The 21,176-nt window shown below is 38.8% G+C and overlaps 1 protein-coding gene across 1 annotated transcript in view; it reads right to left on the bottom strand.

The window, feature by feature from the left end:
• Window positions 1-1,563, bottom strand: part of LOC149803743 (bone morphogenetic protein 1-like) — a 123,037-nt gene extending 121,474 nt beyond the window's left edge. Inside the window, exons 1-2 of the mRNA XM_089953987.1 lie at window positions 1,409-1,563; window positions 879-1,068 (exon numbers count right to left, since the gene is read on the bottom strand). Of these exons, the coding sequence (XP_089810113.1) occupies window positions 879-1,068; window positions 1,409-1,466 (248 nt within the window). The 5' untranslated portion in view covers window positions 1,467-1,563. The remainder of the gene's footprint in view (window positions 1-878; window positions 1,069-1,408) is intronic.
• Between the last annotated feature and the right edge of the window lie 19,613 nt (window positions 1,564-21,176).

The following is a 21,176-nucleotide window of genomic DNA, read 5'->3' as shown; positions in this document are numbered from 1 at the left end:
AAATCAGCTGGCAAGACCGTGTTCCACACAGCGAGATCCTGCAGCGTGCAAGTACCCCCAGCATGTACTTCCTGCTAATTAAACGCCGCCTTCGATGGCTGGGTCACGTCCGACGCATGGAGGATGGAAGGCTGCCAAAGGACATCTTATATGGACAGCTGGCCACTGGCATGAGAAGAGTCGGACGCCCCTCACTCCGTTTCAAAGATGTGTGCAAGAGGGACATGAAGGCATGCAACATTTCACCCGATGGCTGGGAAGAGCTGGCTGAGGACCGAGGCACCTGGAGACTGATGGTAAACAATGGCATATCAGTCGCTGATGCGAGGAGAGGCCAGTTGGCGGCAGAGAAACGTAAGAGAAAGAAGAACGCAACAACAACCACAGTAACGCAGACTTCCCAGTATGTCTGCACCAACTGCAGTAGGGACTGTCACTCACGTATAGGCCTGCACAGCCACAGCAGACGTTGCCAACAGAGACAGACAACACCCCAAGGGCGCTATTCGCATGGTCTTTCGAGACCGAGTCGCCAATGATGATGATGATGATGATGAACATAACTGTATTATTACCGTGAACATATTTTGTTAATTGTAAGGTCAAACTCTTAAACCTATCAGATCTAGTATATTCATCTATTGTACAAGGTTTGGTATACGTCTGTCTCAGAAAACCACTTATAAAGAGACAACGTAAAAACTGTAAATCAAACCAATGCCACTTACTTGGCAGTATTCATCTTTCATAGTGCTGAAATGTTTAAGAAACGTTTCGCTTGTAAATACCATAAATCATATGTGTGAAATATAAAGTTGTTGAGAGAGAGAGAGAGAGAGAGAGAGAGAGAGAGAGAGAGAGAGAGAGAGAATAATTACCCTGGATCATCTTCCACATTAAATGTTTGAGCTTTCAACCAAATGTGTAATCCTTGAGGAGCAGTGATATTCCAAACACAGTGCAAATTTTTGCCGTAGTTATGAGTCCCAAAGCCAGTATGCGAAGAAATCACCGTGTTGTTCTGTGTGATTGTTGTTATTACACCACAGGTATGCACCTCTCTCTTTACTTTTTGTATCACAAGACAATAAGATAGATTATTATGTAGGCGGAAGTTGGTTTACACACATCATTTATTGATTTACTCCAGAACACGTATAAAAAAAACGAATTAAACTTTCTTAAATTGTTGTTAAAATGAAAATTACTGTGAGTTTAACCATTAGTACTACTACTTTTACTACTACTTATTATTATTATTATTATTATTACGTGTTTAAAAATGTATATTACAAACTCTTAGTAGATACTTAAACGAACACAGAATTGAATCTGAACTAAATATTAAAAACTAAATATGAAGCCCATGCCATGCAGGAAAAGATGGCATTGTAATATCGAGACTTACCAATCTCAGCAATTGCATAAGAAATGCAAAAAATGAAAACGAATATTGACCTCTCCATCTTGTTTCGAGGATAGAGATATATTATTCCATCAAACTCGTCTTTGGATCCCGGTATTATATCGTGGGAATGGACATATTGTAAATGCGTACCTGATGATAAGCAACGCCAGTATAGAATATGCTGACCGGATTTCTGATCATTTGACATATTTGTCCTAATCATCAAGTATTCAGAAAATGATATAACACAAAACGTGTTCCGAGTCTTCGCGTTCACACACACGCGGAGAGAGAGACAGAGACGCTTAAGTGCACGAGTTTGTGAATGTATGGATACATATATGGATCGACTGGGTGTGTGCACAGAAAAAGTCTTATATATATATATATATATATATATATATATATATATATATATATATATATATATATATATAGTGTAAATGCATGCACGTGTGTTTTTATCATGTCAACAAGAAATAGGACCATTTTAAGGGAAAGCATGTTTGAGTGAATCCTATTTGATAGCTTAGAAGGACTTACGATGATTTTCATCACTTATAATATGAACAGATAACAACTGAATTATCAGTCGGGCCATATCGAGAAACGCTTCATAATATTTCTCGGACTAATAGTGGAACACTATTTTCCGCGTCTTCCTTCATTTTTTAAATGTTAAAAAAGGAGTACAGTGACCTTATTCTCTTTCTGATTGCATTTTGAGAACGTATAATGAAAAATTCCGTCATTTTTACTTTATATGTCCACGAGATCAATACATCAACAGCCGTGGCAGGTCGGCTGGTGCTAAAATGACGTGACGTTACACATAACAGCAAAACCTTGCCTTAGTCAAGGGAGGTAACGAAACCTGCAATTTGAACACTAACTCTCAATTAATTTTAACGGTATATTTTGACAATTATTCTGGAGTGAATTTTAAGAATTTCAGCAAAACCGACCCTTAAGCAACTTGTGTGTAATATGATAAAGACTATAAGTAACCCCAAATCATTTTCTGTTGCAAATGGAGTAAATACATTTCACGTGTGTAAACAATTACCTGTTATATAACTGCATATTTCAAAACATGTCAGAACCAGTAGGATTCCGATGCAGAGTCACGTGCCCTCTAAACATATTGTTATCATAATCTTATTATTTTTCGGGGGAGGGGTGTGGATGGAGGCGGGAACTTAAATCCAGTCTAAAGTAATTAATAAATGATGTCAGCAGCTTTGACCACAGTAACTTACAGAATTGATTCTTCCATTCTTTTGGAACGTTCTTTACATTTGCAAACGAGTTCATATTGATTTCCGGTAATAGTTCAGAAGATATCTAAGTGTCGTTTTTTATTTGGGTCATAACATGTTGCACTTCCAGACGGTCAGGAATCACATACACAAATATGAGTACTCTTCTAAAAACATTTCTTGGTGTATTTATTTACATTTTGCAATATATAGAGGATCTCAGATGGGTAACGATTTACCCTTGGCTCGCAAAAGCTGGACATTATTCAACGAGTTTCAAAAATTTAATATTAAATCATTACCCATTTGAGATTATTTTATCACATAGTTTTTATTTCAGTGGAAATTATTTAGATAGAAAGAAGAACGAATAATTTTGTCATTCTGACAGACGGTGCGGTGCACATTTCATTTGCTGTGCATAAAATATAGCCCCAAACAAAGCTGAACTAGTAAAAGTAGATTGTGCATTTTACAAATTATAAATCATAATAAACAGAACATTTTATAACGACAAAATCATTTTTCAAAACAGAACGATTAATGCGATGTGATGCCAAATTGATGCGGTAAACAGTAGGCCTAGAGTACATATTAACCCTAAAATGTCACTGACAGAACTAAACGTTATATTATTGCGATTTTTTTATGTGGAAATAGGATTACTGGATGCAGAAATTCCCACGTACACTGCAATGCATTTGTCACCTGATATTTACAGTATTTGACTGGAACAATAGACTGTACAGAAATTTCTTTTTGAATCGGATTTGCATCCCATATATACTGCGTAAAGATGCTGTGGTTGGATTAATTTCTGTCAGTTAGGAGACCCATATATGTCCAAATTCTTCTGTGAACAGAGGTGAGTTTATTTACTTTTGTAAGTTAATATTTAAACCACGCTTGTATATACGGTGGATTCTATATCTATGTTACAGATATATCAATCCCTCTCCCAACCCCGCCAACAAATAAGCAATACCCTTAGTTTTACTTCGTATTGCTGTTCTTTTCTTGTAGTTTTACACCATGTTTCTCATTATGATATTGTTATGCATGACATAACAAACCCCTGTGGGGGTAATATATCCATATTCAGACAGCGAAGGTAAATTTTCCTCAATATATATTGAATGTGCCATTTGCTTTTAATTAACATGGAATTATTTCTATGGCTGTCTGGTTTCTTTATTCGTGTGTCCCTCCATTACTTTTTTATTCAGTAACAATTGTTATGACAAATATGAGTTAACCCTACCATGTGTAAACGTATATAAATAGAAGTCCTACGCCGATATCAGGGAAACACGATTTCTTCAGCTATAGTTATGTTGACATTCAACAATTTTCAAAATTGCAAAAATATTCAGATTTTTCAAATATGTACAAGAATCCACCCTTGTATCTTCGGTTTTATGCACATGCCCATGCCATAAGACCTTGAACTACACGTTGAAACAGAAAATCTGTACTACATGGTGAGGCAATTGATTGAACATGATAATTAGTCCATGAAGCCAGATTGTCCTGCAATCGCCTTTGCTTCAATCAGCCACGAGAGGTAATTATATTTATCGATAATTAAATCAGGTCTTATTGGCTGGCATTATTTTCTTATTGGTTTCATTTGGTTTCAGAATTTGTTGTTTCCATATGATCCATTTCTTCTTGTTGTTATCTAAAGTACAAAAGGTATGCATTTGCTACATTCAGAACTCCTTATTCAATTCCGTCCCTCGAAACTTCTTTTGTTTATTTTCGTTACCTTACATTATTTTTACTAAATATTTGGCATGTTTTATCACGATTCTTTGAAATCAATGTATGTATGTGTTTATTACAAATCATGTATGTGCGTTTGTATGTGTGAATGTGTACATTCAGATTGGTACCTGGGGCAGAGGCGGATCCAAGATGGGAGTATCTAAAGGGCGCGCATCCCCCTCCAAACACACACATACAAACACACCCGAAATAAATTGGAGAAACCAACAGAAAAGTTTTCTAGAGTAACTTTTCTTTACATTCAGACGGTTATAATTATACGCGATGGAAACGTTCTCGAGGCTTCGTTCCTTAGGCAGCCACGGTGACTTCTGTCCCAAAGGCCCCCTCTCCTACGAGTTTGCCTCCCCCCAACGATACATCTGGTTCCGCCACGGGGGTGACTCTAATCAGCGTTAGAGTTGATATTTATGTCTCTTCTAGTGTAATGTTGTCTGAGATGGGGTATTCGATCCATGAATATTTGAATAAAATCTGTTTGAAACAGTATATGTGATAATCAAAAGGACTCGACGTTTAGAAAAAAGTTATTCATCCCACCCCGGTCCGATTTACATTTATAAAAACCATGTTGAAACAACGGTGTTAATGTGCAAAAGAGTATAAACAGTAATGCTTTTTAAAAAGGTGCACAACCTATGTATTAACCAATCGTTCTGCGTCGTTATATTCAATATGACCTTGAACTTACACAACGAGTCAGCAAGCCCAGAAGGAGCTCATCCGCAACATTGGTAGTTGTGTTATTTGATTCCTTCTTTATTTTATCTCAAGATTTAAAAATAAGGATTTTCCTGAATTTACAATTTTAATCTTCACAAGTATGGTCCCTGACGTTCTATGTTGAGAAAATCAAACACTATCGCGTGAATCACGAAACAAATATATGTCCATATATGACCCATACTGAAATTAGCAATTCAACAGCAATTGAACAATAAATTTAAAGCAAAAATAATAATGTTGAAATCTGTCTTCAATGCTAAATTTATTTACTGGCATCAGTTTGAGGTTAGCTTAATTATCAAGTTGTCATTATCAATGCTATGTGACTGAAAGACAGACTTCAGATTTTGTACTTAAGATATTTCCACACACATACCGGCTATATTAGTAATATCACTACGGAGAAGCTGTTTTTATTTTTAAAAAAATAGAATGTTTAAATTTTTGGCGAAGAAAGGTAAACCATTGAACGTTCTGGTATTGTCAATTAGCCAGGATAATAAGTACTTCCAGATTTTATGAAACAAGGCGCCCGTTTCTCCTCACGCCTTTATGTGACATTTTTGCTACACCCACAAACTTGAGCAGTTCGTCATGCTAACATTCCCATAATCGGATATTTCAGAAAAAAATTCTTCCTAATTGTAAGAACTGTATAAAAATGTCACCCGGATGAAGATTCAATGTTAATGTGGCTTACATCAATATAAAATTACATGTTGTAAGTCATGGTGCATACAAATAACACGCGAGGAACATTTATCAGACAAAATAGTCACATTTTGCTTATATCATTCAATTAAATCTCATCGTGTATTACCTTTCGCTCATTTCCTTATTTAACAAAAACACGATTGCTTTAGTTTAAAACTGTATCTGATAGTCATTGTTCAGTCTGAAATTTTTCGTGACGCATTCTGATACATTTTGGAAAAAAATCAAATTCGTTATTTTTGTAATAGGTTTTGTTATTTTTGTTGTTGCTATAATAAGATCTAAAACGTTCATGTGCATAACGGGTAATTGGCTTTTATCTCGTCTATCTTAAAAAATTCTTGATTCATTTGCACATCATTCTAATAATACATTAAGATCGATACTATTTAAATATTGGTATCAATAATGTTTTATTTATTTTAATCATAATAAGAACTTCCATGTTTAATCGCCATGTAGCCAGGAAATAAATGTTTTTAAAGAAAGTTATCAAAGCAAATAACTAGAGAACCAAGTTTGGCCAGAGACGAGATGAGAATTATTCGATAAAATATTTATTAATGATGTTATTACTTACACATCTGCAAAATATAAATTGTAATGAAATTTTTAAAAAATCAGCTGTTTTTGGATGGTATGCCGCATCTTTAATTGGTTCAATTCATGAATAGATTTTTAATTTAAGATTTGTACCATCATGATACTTATGTAACCTCTAGCACTGAGTTTTCTCCGTATTTCTTCCGCAGTTATGTAATCAATATCTGTATTGCAATCGTATTTAAGAGAATACAATCTCTTTTCCCAACCATCAAACTTTCACATGGAACGCACCATTCGCCGACTGATTTCGCCGATATTTAAATGGTTATGTAGCTTTCACCAAAGAATCTAGTGATTGCATTTATCTGTTTCACTGTATATCCTGCTTATTGCAAGCGATTCTTCCTTTCTTACCCTGCTTTTTCTAAATTATTGCTTCAGTACTGTAAATAATTTCAGAGTTGTTCTTTACACGTTAAAAATTTTATATGTTATGTCTAGTGCCATCTCACGTGCAATGATTTGTAGGAACGATACTTTTTGTGTTGGAGAGAACCTTCGTTAAGTTTTGGAAACTTGTCCAATCATTTTGTTTCCTTTACAGTTGAAAGCATTCAAACCGGAGAGAAAAAAAACGAAACAAGCTTGTTGTATGTCTATAATGTCATTATCTTTTACCAAACTAAACACTTTCTTTTAACAGGTGCCTTTTCCTTAGTCTGTCTGAAGTAATTAGATACTTAGTTATTCATTTTATTTAATCAAAACGATGTATTTCTCATTGTAAAACTACTTACGCACGTTTATGCTACACATATACCTATCTCATACTTCAGCAGTTAGCGGCTATTATCAGCCATTGTGAAAGTACACTTTTACTATATTTCATTTTTCAAATGTCAAACAATTTTACGCCGATTTTGATTTTCGCCGATTTTTAAATGTTTATGTATCTCATGCCTAAAAAGTGGTGAATACATCTTCGAATCCCTGGACCAAAGTAATATTACAGAGCTGGATCGGTCATTAAAAAAAACAACTAAACTACTGTAGACTTCCAACACCGCGTTATTATTCCTTGTTGTGCAATATCAAGACATTAAATAGTTTGAAATTCCTTATGAAACCTAAATCATGGAGAAATGCTATATTATAATAAACACAACAGTTGCAGACAGGTAGGTATACGCAAAATAGCATGTGTCCTTATTGGGCACCTGTCCACTATATGCATGTACCAATAATAGACTGGTGTCTGACATACACAAGAGTTAAAAGAGGGCCAGATTATACTTTCAGTTCACACTGACTTCAGCATGATAACATCGGTACAACATGTTTAATTTTCCACACCCCACAATTACGAGTCTGATGTATAGGAATAGTTAATATATATTTAGGAATTTACAAAGCCCGACTCCCGGGACAAGCTTAAATTTGGTTCTGGCAAGCTCAAACTTGCAAGAACTTGCCCGCGGGCAAGTCCACAAAATTTAGAGAAATACAATATACAAGAAATTTGATTGAACGTCAGTGGTACGGGTAAAATACAGTAACTCGGTGTGAGCTAATTTACCGATAAGGTGTCGTGTTCAGTTCCTAATGCTTTACGTTCGGCAAGTGTTTTATCCTGCGATCTCGTCACAGTACATATATATCTTTATTTATCGTTTATATGTAGCGCATTCTCCTACTGTATATGTCATTTCCATCTTGAGGAGGCCCCGAGTGGCCGAGTGGTCTAAAGCGCTCTTCGTTACGGATCACCGCCATCTCACCTCTGTCTGCGTGGGTTCGAGTCTCGGATTCGGCCAATGTGGGTATGTGAGAAAGCTTGCCAGTAGCTTCTCGAGGGTCGGTGGTTCTTTCCGGGGATTTCCCGGGTTCTTCCTCCACCATTAATACTGGCCGCCATGTAGAGCCTATCGTGTGCTGAAAAATGGCGTTAAACCCTACAACAACAACATTTCCATCTTGTAGTAAATGACAAGATCAGTCTAGCATTTTCTAGCACAGACGTGATAATGTGAATATTTATAATTTTAAGTGAGTTTTGACGAATAACGAATACATATGTATATATTGACTATTCAGTTACATTGTAATCGTAATAAGTTAGATTCGGGTAGTTTGTCAGATTTTCGGCCCTACACAGTCAGTTTATTAAAGACTGTTTGATGCATATTTCCCAATTTATTTAAAGTAAGTGTTAATGGCTATAAACTCGTGAGATTTCGTTTACAGGTCTCTGTTTGGAAATAAAATGTCCCTAATTATTGACTACCAGGAAGACTTCGTTCAAAGCATGATTAATGTTAAGAAAATTTAAGTTTATGATATGTTGTTTGCATAATGATTACAGGAGACGAAATAGATATTACCGGGCAAACAATTACATGGACCAAAAATCTGTTCTCAAATCATTCTCAAAAGTTGGATTCTCAAATATTTTAATGTATATCGCCGCTTTTAGGGCGACTACACTATTTTTTAAATTAAATTGATACAATAGGTGTTCACGAATCCTTGAGCTGTGACTATAAATAAATAATTACGAAAATTCTTGCATTAACTCTCTCTCTCTCTCGCTGTGTGTGTGTGTATATATATATATATATATATATATATATATATATATGTATATGTATGTATGTATGTATGTATGTATGTATGTATGTATATATATATATATATATATATATATATATATATATATATATATATATATATATATATATATATATATATATAGAGAGAGAGAGAGAGAGAGAGAGAGAGAGAGAGAGAGAGATTGAGCATTGAAATTTAGCAAGTAACTTCAGAAGAAAATACGATAATCCACATGAGGGTATTTTCCGATTCTAATTCAGTTTTATACATTCATGTAAATTTTTAATATTACTTTGTAGTGTCGAATCCTTAGTTCTTTGCAAAATTAGTGAGAATAATTGTTTTTCGTCTCCAACAGCATCATTTACACAAATTTACCCAAACCGAAGTGAAATAACATGTCTTTAACTTTGGTAACCCAGGTAACACAGTTAGTTTCATTCATTCATATTTATATGAATTAATCATATCAGTAAAACAGGAAAATATATGCTGATTCTTTTTATGGAATGCAAAATATATTATGTTAGCATAGAATATTTAAAACCAAATTGATGCTATCAAATATACGTAAACAGGACCAGGCTGAGGTTGGGACAAAAATGATGTTGCAGTGTTGCAGTGTAGACAACTCATATATTACCTAAATGCAAGCAATATTACCCTCTTCTGGCACATTTCCTGTTTTATTTGATATGTACCGGTCTCCATCTAAGATGACTAGTGAATACGATCACTTGTGGCAAATTAATACCTAAGTTTAGCGTCTTTAAAGATGCTGCATACAATTGATCTTATAATACCCATTAGAATAGTGTACATTTATGCACAACTAATAATACTGAATTGTACGAGAACAGATTTAATAAATGCATTATAAGAAAATACAGTACACATGAGTATATGCATCATTCTCTTTCTCACTTCTTCTCAATCCAGTCACTGTTCAGTATTACCAATACAATCATAATCATGATTAAAATGACATCAATACTTAATTAAAATATTTAAAAATAGTTGGCTCTCTCTGTGGGGGCTACTCATGGGTTAGAATCTGAATGTACAAGATTATGATTCCCAATTCATTCTAAGTTGATATCAGCATTACACTGTATTCTGGGCTGATCCAAGCTCAAGTACAACTGGTGTGAGGCTGATCCCAGCTCAAATAAAATCTGTGCTAGGCTGATCCCAGCATTCAAGTGTATTCTGGGCTGATCCCATCTAAGTAGACAATGTGGTAGGCTGATCCCAGCATACTAGTGTATTCTGGGCTGATCCCATCTTAACTAAATCTTAGCTAGGCTGATCCCCGCATAAGAGTGTATTCTTGACTGATCCCAGAATAGTGGAATATAGGTAGGCTAACCCAGCATGAAGAAAGTATTCTTATTTTTCCTACATAAACTGTAAAAGAAATGTATTAAACAAGCATGACATTCACGTTATTAGTCTAGCATATGAGCATCCGATTGGGGGGGGGATGCTAAAATGTATTCTGGGCTGATCCCAGCTTTCGTAGATTGTGCTAGGCCGATCCTAGCTCATGTAAAGTCTGTGCTAGTCTGATGCCAGAATTCAATGTATTCTGGGCTGATCCCAGCTTAAGTAGAATATGTGCTAGGCTGATCCCTGCATAAGAGTGTATTCTACGTTAATTCCAGACTAGTGGAATAGAGCTAGGTTAATCCCAGCATGAAGAAAGTATTTATGTTTGCCTATTTAAAACTGCAAAATATGCTGATCTCATCTTTAGATGAACCTATGATAGGCTGATCCCAGCAATATAGTGTATTCTGAGCTGATCCCAGCTCAGGTATAATTGGTGCTAGGCTGATCCCAGCATCAAAGTGCATTCTGGGCTGATCCCAACCTCGGTAGAGTGTGTTTAAAACTGTAAAAAATATGTATTAAACAAGCATGACCTTGACGTTATTGGTATAGAATATTAGCATCTGACTGGGAGAAAATGACGCACCCTACCCCATGGCAGCCCTTTTACTTTATACTGAAACTAAAAGCACGAACAATGTAAGGGCGCAACCCACCATGTAGGCATCAAAAGGTGGTGACCAGCACAAATCCATAAGAATAGTTTGATGTCAAGACTCTAAATCCATTGTCTGTACCTTTGAAAAGCCAGATTAGTGACTGATCACGTGGTACTCTACATGATCATACAATGTTAGGTAAGATTATCTACTTTAGTTGACTTTTTGAATTCAACTGCCAATGTCAACCCATAGGAATAGTTCTGATCATGCCCACCCCATATGATCCTCCAACAAGCCCCATGAAGGCAACAAGTAAAGAGGCTAATAATAGCCACTTGCATAATTCCCGTTCTGACGCTCACTTTTAGTGTACATGTACACCACCCCTGTACAAGTTTAGCCAATATTTAAGCCTTATAATTCAACATTACATCAGCTTACCACAGCACCAATTCCTCCCTTAATGGTCATTACCAGACAAAGCCCATTACAAAATCGACAGTTTGTACCTCAGATAACTCAAAATCATCAAGTTGTGCATAAACTAAAATTTAATGAATTATCATTGAATAAAATATCATCGGAAAGACGTCATGATTGCATCCTAGATTAAACAACAGGAAAATAGTTCTCAGGTAATCCTACCAGCTATCAAGTTTATTGTTACGAGCAATACCTTTACCGTGACTAACGATACATGTTCATCCAGGACCATCCGTGAACCGAAACTCGTGCAATTGTGAACCAAGGAAGGGTAAATTAGACTGGAACAATGAAATGTTTATGTGTTCATTCTACTTTATTTCTACTCAGTCTTCTGTCACAGTTTTGTTCATGCTAACACAAGCAACGAAGATTATACATGCGGATTTTCACGGAAATAGTCTGAGGAGAAACGAAATTACGAAAAGTTGAAGTTGCTCTTCAAGATTTTTGCATACTGGCTCTGTATTACTATCATTGATATCGTCTGCGCAAAGATGATGCTACGATTTAAAGTACAGTCCATCTCCAGCAAATACACAGAAGCGCAGACAATGAAACGGTTCATACAGAGTTCTAATTTTTAGAAAATATATTTATACGACTATCATTTGTAATAGGGAATACCAGTGAAATGTTTTGTTACTTTGAAGAGTTGGATAGTTCGTTCTTAGTTTACAAAACGCAAACTTTAATGATTTGAACTGAAGTACGTATATTATATTCGAGGATATAACAAATGCAGCCAGGGAGAAATCAAAATCAGCCTTTATATTGTATTCACTTGACCGAAGGCAAGTGTTCGTATGATCTTGCACTCAGTTCATAGTCCACCGTACGTCGTTTGTTACTCGTCCGTCAACATTTGGTTTCTTTACATTTTGTATATATTATTTACCCATTTGTTTGTATCAGGCCGAGTATATACACTTACTATTATGAAGATACTGAATGATGTTTTAATATGCGATTTTTAATTATAATAATTAAATGTTATGATATCTAACTTGATTGGCTTGTTCATGTTTCAGATGCTTTTTCCCTGTACAGATTTGGATCAAAGTTGTTTTATTCTTAGATCATCACGATCTCAAATAAGATTATTTATGAGCGACGTGTACTGCTATTTATTAGGTTAATGGCCTTTCATTCACTGCGTTTATTAAAGACCAAGACCTCACTGCAAAAGAAGAGCAAAGCTCACCAAATGTTAGCCCAAACATAGCTGTTGTCGCAGAGAGCTGCTCTTTTTTAGGATAATGACTGTTGTTTTGTTTAATAGGCGTTGGGTTTTCACACATTGTTTGATATGTACAGATAAAAAAAACCATGTCATTGATAGTTCGTAAATATCATATGGTACCTATTGTCACGTTTGCTCAGCATCCAGCTAAAGGCATGCATGAGTATAATCTACCTGTCTTGGGAATATTCCCTCGGCCTTGTGTTTGATCTCTAAAGATTGCGGTCGGGTTAGTGTTGAACTCTTACACAAGGTTACCAAGACCAGCCAGAGACCGGAAACTTGAATCGGCAAAGGCGACCGGTCGCGTCACTTAACAAAGGCTTGCCGTTATCACACCAATATGTTAAAGGTTATTTCAAGGATAAAAACGAAAGTCCACGGGGTGAGCGGAACGTGTTCTTATCCGTCTCCACGTTGACAGACAGCGAGATGGACAATGTCCGCTAAATTTGATTGGAGCGGTCCACAGCGAAATCCAATGAAAACTTGAGAAAAAAGGGCGTGATTACGATTCAGACCCGAAAGATACCTTCCGAAATCGTAAGAAAAAGATTGTACTGTCCTTGTGTTTTCAAAGGAAGCAGTAGTGATTGGGGGCGATTCAGCGTCAAGGGGACTTACCATTAAAAACATGGTCCCGGCACTTTGGCGTCTATGTAAATTTAACATGGGGAAAACTAGCCCGGCACTTTGGCGTCAAGGGGAATTAACATGGGAGATACAGGCCCGGCACTTTGGCGTCAAGGGGAATAGAATATGGGAGATACAGGCCCGGCACTTTGGCGTCAAGGGGAATTGAACATGGGAATATACTTTGGGTCTGTTTAGCGTCAAGGGGAATTGAACATAGTGGGCCTGTATAGCGTCAAGGGAAATTGAACAGGGAGAGGGATATAACACACACACACACACACACACACACACACACACACACACACACACAATAAAGAACATACATTTTTTTAAAAAAAGGTAGGCATGAAAGGTAATGTCTTTTCGAGACCTATGAGTGGCCCTGAAAAGGGCCTTTGGGTTTATGTTAACATACCATATTGTTAACACAGAGGGCACCGCATTGGTCTTCTTCTTGTCCTCAAACTACGTCTGATTTCAGGGCCGTAAATGAGAACCCTCTTTAGGCATCCTTGCCTCTCCACGTAAATCCTTCGTATCCATAGGCTTGTTTCTGTCCTATGGACAATAGTCCACTTGGATTGGACATACATCGGTATGTCCGTCCGGAACATCATGGAAGAGACAAGAGTTGATAATTCCACTGTGGTCCACATGATAAGGGTGCCGAGAACAGGTGAAGGAATGCAGTGAACTGTGCTTATTTATAGGGAGAGGAAGGATTGAAACGGATTGAGTTCATTGACCAATCCAAACACGCGTTACAATATTCAGTCAGCCCACGTCCAATCCGAAGAGAGCAGTCTGTGACATCACATGTCCTATATAGATTCGCTAGCGCCTGTGTGCAGTCAATCAATGCGACAGTTTTTTCAGCCTGACGGAAACTCAGAAAACGATAAATTGGGGTGCACCAACCCTGGAGACTACCCAAGGGAACCCGGACTTACTTCCAGAAGAGGTGAATTGGGATTTTGTGGATTTTCTTTTGCAAGAATTTGTTCCGGAACCTTGCCACCTTCTCCTTCATTACCACACGTGGAGAATTTTAAACAGAGACAGAAAGAAGAATTGGAGAAATTTATACAACAGCAAAAGGAAGCAGAACAAGCTTTTCTCCTACAGCAACAACAAGAAGAAGAGGTAAGAAAAAAAAAACAAGAAGAAGAAGCAGCAGCAAAGAAACAAGGGTGTGAAAGTCAAACGGTCACGGTATTGTTCGACATTTTAGCGGAGTTAAGAAGTCTGAAACAAATGTATCAGACTTCTTTATTACGACCGAAGAGAATACGACCTTCCCGAGCTAAACACTCCAACTCTGTGACTAAGCCTACCGTACCACCCTTAGTCATTTCAACCAAATCATCATCATCATCATCAACATTACGCAGTCCAGAAGTAGGCCTTGGCCGTGGCAAAGGCTTAAGGCAGATAATGTTGATTGTTTAAACTCACCCATACAACAAAAAGGCCCTTTTCAGGGCCACCCATGTCTCTCGAAAAGAGATAGTCTTTCAATTGCCAACATCCATTCAAACTATAAAAAAAAAACCCATTTTACCCCTATAGTACGTGTGAATGATGGAGTGTTTGAGTGTAAGTTCTTATTTTAAAATCAAAACCCAAAGACACTTACCTTTTATACCTAATTTATTCTCTTATAAATATTTACAATCCAATTCACAATTCACAACATAGCACTTTAAAAAGTTCATAGACTTCTTATGTCTTTTTGTTCACTCTCTCTGATTTTTGAATTTCTTCACCGTCACAGTCTTTTCCTCCTCTTCATCCTAAATTTCTTCCCTTCTTCTTTTCTTCTCCTGTTTCTTTTTCTTCACCTGTCTGCTTTCTTTCTCCTCTTCTTCCTATCCATCACTCCCCTCTTCTTCTTGCTCCTGTTGTTTCTTAGGGCAATCTGGAGACCAATGTCCTTTTTCTTGACAATAATAACAGGTATCTTGACTTTTTTCTCTTTTAGCCCCTGTTTTGCTTTTTGGACGGTCTGGACTCTCTGAAGACCAATGCCCTTTCTTCTGACAGATATAGCAAGTATCTTGACTTTTATCTCGAAAGGAAGAAGAGTAGTCCGACTACTGGTCTGAAGAAAATTTTCTAATGACCCCTCTCAACGCTCTGATGAAACGTTCGATTTGTGTAGTCTCTTCCATCGTTGTGCTCGGTTTGAGAGTGAAATGAATAGTGAAAGGACAAGACACATACCCTTTATGTACGTTGGTCTGCCATGACTATAAAGTAGCCCATGGTGTTTAAATTTTAGTCATTTGATGTTTTGCTATCAAGATGAAACGATCCAATTCATTCAAGAAGAAAGAAGAAGAAGAAATTAAGAGGCAGAAACGTGATCTATCGCCTCGTACCAATGCTGAAGTCGTGACACAAATTCATGCCAGTGATTTTGAAGAGGACATGAATGAACCAGAATCCAAACCCAGAGAGTTTTCCTCTAAACAAAATTCACCACCCTTAGTCAACACTGAAAAGTCCTATTCCATTCAAGAGACGGAAAAGCGTCCCTCTAGAAAATTTAGAACCACGGCTTACAAATACACGGTGAAGTTTAAAGATTTCAAGTCCGAAGTACCGTTAGAGAAAGTAGAAGGGTTCATTACCGAGATGTGGGATTCTTTGCTCACCTCACTCAAGCGACAATGTCAACCCAAAGAAGACGATCGCTTGAGACTTTCCATACAACACGACGGCTTGAAATCCCCTGTTTGGATCGAGTTTAGCAGCCCTGCAGAATTGACCACTTCCAAAGTCATGGACGAGATTCAACACGTACAACAATCTAATGACCAGTTTGACATCACCGATAGAAAAGCCACACTGGACATGACCCACGTTTCTCCTCCTCAAGGGACCGGACAGCGCAAAAAGGTCTCATTGGTGAACGGTCTTCTCAGCACCTAAAAGAGTCTCGTCCAAATTAACAACCCTCAAGACCAGATGTGCTTAGCCCGAGTCATCGTGGTGGGACGAACCTATGCCAACAAGAACGACACGGTAGAATGGAAAAGAGCCTGGAAAACTATTCAACAATCCGACCGAGCCAAACAACGAAATGAAGCAGAACTCCTGTTACAACAAGCCGGACTGTCCAAAAACACATCCTGCGGCATTCCTGAGATGCAAAAATTGCAAGATATCCTAGCTCCACTCTACACCTTGAAAGTGCACGCTCAAGAAGTGCACGGACCTCTGTTGTTTCGAGACCAAAATTTTAAGGATGGAAAATACATTACCTTTAGCATCACGATGAACATTTTGATGCCATTACCAGTATCACTACATTCCTGGGATACAGTTATTGCTGTGAGAAATGTGACTATGGCTATAAAAATCGAGAACAACACAAACATTGTGGATCGAAATGCTCAGGATGTTTGGCCTGCCAACCCTGTCTGGACGAAGGACAAGAACGAGTGCATTGTCCTGCTTGTCTGCGCACGTTTGTCAGCCCTACCTGTTACCAACAACATTTGAAGACGCAAGGTTCACAGCAGAAATGTGCTTGTCAACTGCTGAGATTGTGCCCCACGTGTGGACAAAGCTTACGTACCAATACTGCCAAGACACACGTACGTCGAGGAAAGAAAAAATGTCACATTTGTCACCACATCGTGGACTTGGAACACCAATGCTACGTGCAAAAATACCAACCCCAACCAGAGAAAGAGGATGGTCACAAGAAGAAAGGCAATTTCATCTTTTTCGATTTCGAATGCATGCAAGAGACTGGCACTCACATTCCTAATTTCTGTGTGGCTCATCGAGCGTGTGAGAAGTGCATTCAAGAACCTATCTTCAGTCATTGCCCTCACTGCAGTAAGATTCCTGGAGGGCGTGAAAAAATCTTTCGAGGACCGAACACGATAGCCGATTTCGCTCAATGGATCTTAAACCCCATCGATGAAACATGGAGCCAAGAGGACATCGAACGTTACGGAGATTGTCATCGCCTTGCCACAGTCATGGCCCACAATTTCTCCGGATACGATGGACAGTTTCTTCTCAGATACTATACGGAACAAGTCACCGAGCGTCCTAAAGTCACTTTGAACGGAGCCAAAATCATTTTCATGCAAGTGGGACAAGTGCAGTTTAAAGATTCGATGAGTTACTTGGCCATGCCTTTGAGTCGAATGCCTAAAACGTTTGGAATGACAGAAATGGCTAAAGGGTATTTTCCACAGTTTTTCAATATGGAAGCCAATCAACATGCCTTTCTACCCCATTTGCCTGAGCTCACTATTACGACCCCGACAACATGCGTACCGAACAACGAGAAGATTTCTACGCTTGGTACCAGACCCATGCCTCGGACCCTTTTGACTTTCAGGAAGAAATGTTAAAGTATTGTCGTTCAGACGTGGACATTTTACGACGTTGCTGTGGAAAATTTCGAGAAGTGTTCATGGAACACGGAGGGATCGATCCTTTGAAAGAAGCTTGCACCATTGCCAAAGCGTGTTCCTTAGTCTACCGGCAACGATTCATGCCTGAAAACACCGTGGCTGTCATCAGTTCTAAAACGACCAACTATGTCAAACGTCAATACTCGGTCAAAGCCCTACGCTGGTTACATTACTTGTACGACAAGGAAGACAAATGGATTCAGCATGCCCGCAACGGAGGGGGGGGGGGGGGCGAGAAGACCATCGGAACGTATTCGGTCGATGGCTGAGATTTAGAAAACCCCAAGATCGTGTACGAGTTTAACGGTTGCTTATTTCACGGATGTCCCGTCTGTTACCCTGATCGTAGCACTAAAAATCAGTTTTTACGACGGACCATGGAAGACTTGTACCAGGACACTTGTCAGCGACGCTTGAAGTTGGAACAGGAAGGATACCAAGTGGTGGAAATGTTGGAACACGAATACGATCACCGTATGAAAACCGATCCCGAGTTTAAACGCCTCGTGGAAAGTTACAAGCTGATGGACCCCCTGAACCCGAGGGATAGTTTGTACGGAGGAAGGACCAATGCCACCTGTTTGCTGTACCAAGCCGACGAAGAGAAAGGAGAAGAAATCAAATACTTGGACGTGTGTTCGCTGTATCCCTACGTGTGAAAATATTGTCGCTTTCATGCAGGGCACCCACAATTGTTAACGGAACACATCGACCTGAAAAGCATTCGGCAATACGAAGGCTTGATCAAATGTAAAGTTTTGCCTCCCACCGACTTGTACGATCCCGTCTTACCTCACCATTGCCAAGACAAACTGATGTTTCCTTTGTGCCGTACTTGTGCCGAAACGTGCAACCAAGACCAGCCTTGTCAGCACACCCAGGAAGAACGCGCCTTGACGGGAACCTGGGTCAGCGTAGAACTGTTCAAAGCTATGGACATGGGATACCAGCTGTTAGAAGTATACGAAATTTGCCACTTTCCCAAGACACAACAATACCACAAGGATGACCCCACGCAGAAAGGCATTTTCGCCGACTACGTGGATGCCTTTTTGAACCTGAAGCAAGAAGCCAGTGGCTATCCTTCCTGGTGTCACACTCCCGAAGACCAAATTAAATTCAAAGAGAAATACTTGGGCACAAGAAGGCATTACTTTAGATCACATCGAGAAAAACGAAGGCAGGCGATCGTTTACCAAAGTGATGTTAAATTGCTTGTGGGGTAAAATGGCACAACGACCGTGTTTGCTCAAGACGGAGTATTTGACAGAACCTTCCCGCTACTTTCAGATGATTCACGACAAAACCAAATTTATGAAACACGTGGACGTTGTTCGCGAGGAATTGATCTTAGTCAATTACGAAGAAGATCTAGACTTTGTAGAAGCTGACCCCTTTGGAAATGTCATCATTGCGGCTTACGTGACAGCTCATGCTCGCTTAAAACTGTACGAAGCTTTAGAACTGTTAGGGGAACATGTCCTGTACTTTGACATGGACAGTTGCATTTACATCGATCACCCGAGTCAACAAAACCCTGACATCGAATGAGACCGTTTAGGAGCCTGGACAGACGAGCACCCCTACGACAAGATTCTAAGTTTCGCAAGTGGCGGTCCTAAAAATTACGGCTACGAATACCGGGACAAACAAGGAGAAGTGCACACGAAGTGTAAAGTGAAAGGATTGACTCTGAATTATCGTACCAGCCGAGTGGTGAACTTTGGGGTATTGAAAGAAGCCTTACACTATGGAAAAGATGACCACTTTAAAGTGACCACCTATCAGCCCATCAATATTTGTACGTTTACCCACTCCCCACATAGTCAGTCGACCCTTGGAAAAAGTCTATCAAAGCGTGTACCAGAAGCGAGTGCGGCTTCCCAATCACTTCACCTTACCGTATGGACATGTTGGTATTGGTCTGTATATAAAAAGGAACCATAGGCAAGATCGATAGTTCATTGTGACTACCAAGACCAAGCGAACAAGATGAATCTTTTGAAAGAGACATTTTAGTTTGGGGATTGTAAAAAAGTTTTATCCTCCCCTAGTGTGACTACTATTGGATGGATTAGACCCATGCATTGCGACGGAAAATGTCCAGAAGGAAACTGCAAGTGTCTATGCGGTTACCATTGTAATTGCGTAACGGAGTTTGCAGACGAGTTCGATTGTGAGCCTTGCGATGGGAGCGATGCTGTACGTTGTGACCTTAGTGGTGCCGTAAAGCATTATTGGAACTTTGTTCTCACTACCCCTATCATGGAAAGTGATGCTGTACGTGTCAAACCTGAGGGATGCGAAAGCGATGCCACTCGTCCTCTTGGACACTTTACTTGATTTCATTTTAAATCTGGATGTCAACCTTCACGTTTACCCCCCTACGGGTGTCATCCAGCCCTGAGCAAACTCCTGTCCATGTCACACTACCCTCATCGAAACGAACCTGTGAAAGACGAATATTCGTTTCCTGTGCGTTTGTCGGAATACTGCGACTTTGAAAATCGTCTTCAATCGTTCAAAGGAAAATGGAGTAAGTATCTGGGAGGACCGAACCAGAAGAATTGGCCAGAGCCGGATTTTTCTACTTGGGCGAAGGGGATAAAGTCAGGTGCTTCAGTTGCGGTGTGTCACTTCACCACTGGGAACCACAAGATTCGGCCTACCTGGAACATGCTCGATGGTCACCGAATTGTCATTACTTACCCTCAGTGGGACCGAGACATTGAAGTAACCTACTATGTCGTTGAAGAAGAAGGAATCAGATTGGCTTGGAGTCAAATGTTGGACATCACCGAGACCAGTATTTAAACTCCATTTCATAAACGATATTGAATCATTACCTAAAGAACTGCAAGAGAAGATTTACAAGGAAGTTTGGCAGGGACTTGCCAGAGTGAAATCTCAATGGGCAACTGTAGAACGTTTGTGCCGAGAAATTCACAAGAGGAAAGTGAAAAAGTCAACCAGTGTGTTAGATTTCTCTGGGTCAAGTGTGCATTTATCCTATTATACCGCTTTAGACCGTTTACATCAAAAGATTTCAGTGAGATTCTTGGACGTTACCCTCAGTGGCAGTGGTCAGAAATTACTCACTATGTGGATTACAATTGCTTTAGGAGAAGACTGTGAATTGTACGGACTGACCTATTCATGGATACTTTACAAGAGAACATTCGTGCTTTGCCTGTGGAGTTGAGAGAACGCATTTACCGAGAACTGGTCAAAATACAAGTGAAACGTAAAGAACAATTGCATCCGTTACGTCACCGGTGGTTGAACCACTGGTACCTGAATGCTATAAAAGGACTGATTCGTCTGAAAGTG

This window comes from Sinohyriopsis cumingii, chromosome 3, assembly GCF_028554795.1.
Source record: "Sinohyriopsis cumingii isolate HCF-2022 chromosome 3, ASM2855479v2, whole genome shotgun sequence".
NCBI lineage: Eukaryota > Metazoa > Mollusca > Bivalvia > Unionida > Unionidae > Sinohyriopsis > Sinohyriopsis cumingii.
The sequence above is the reverse complement of the archived record's forward strand: the minus strand, read 5'-3'. Positions and strand labels throughout refer to the sequence as shown.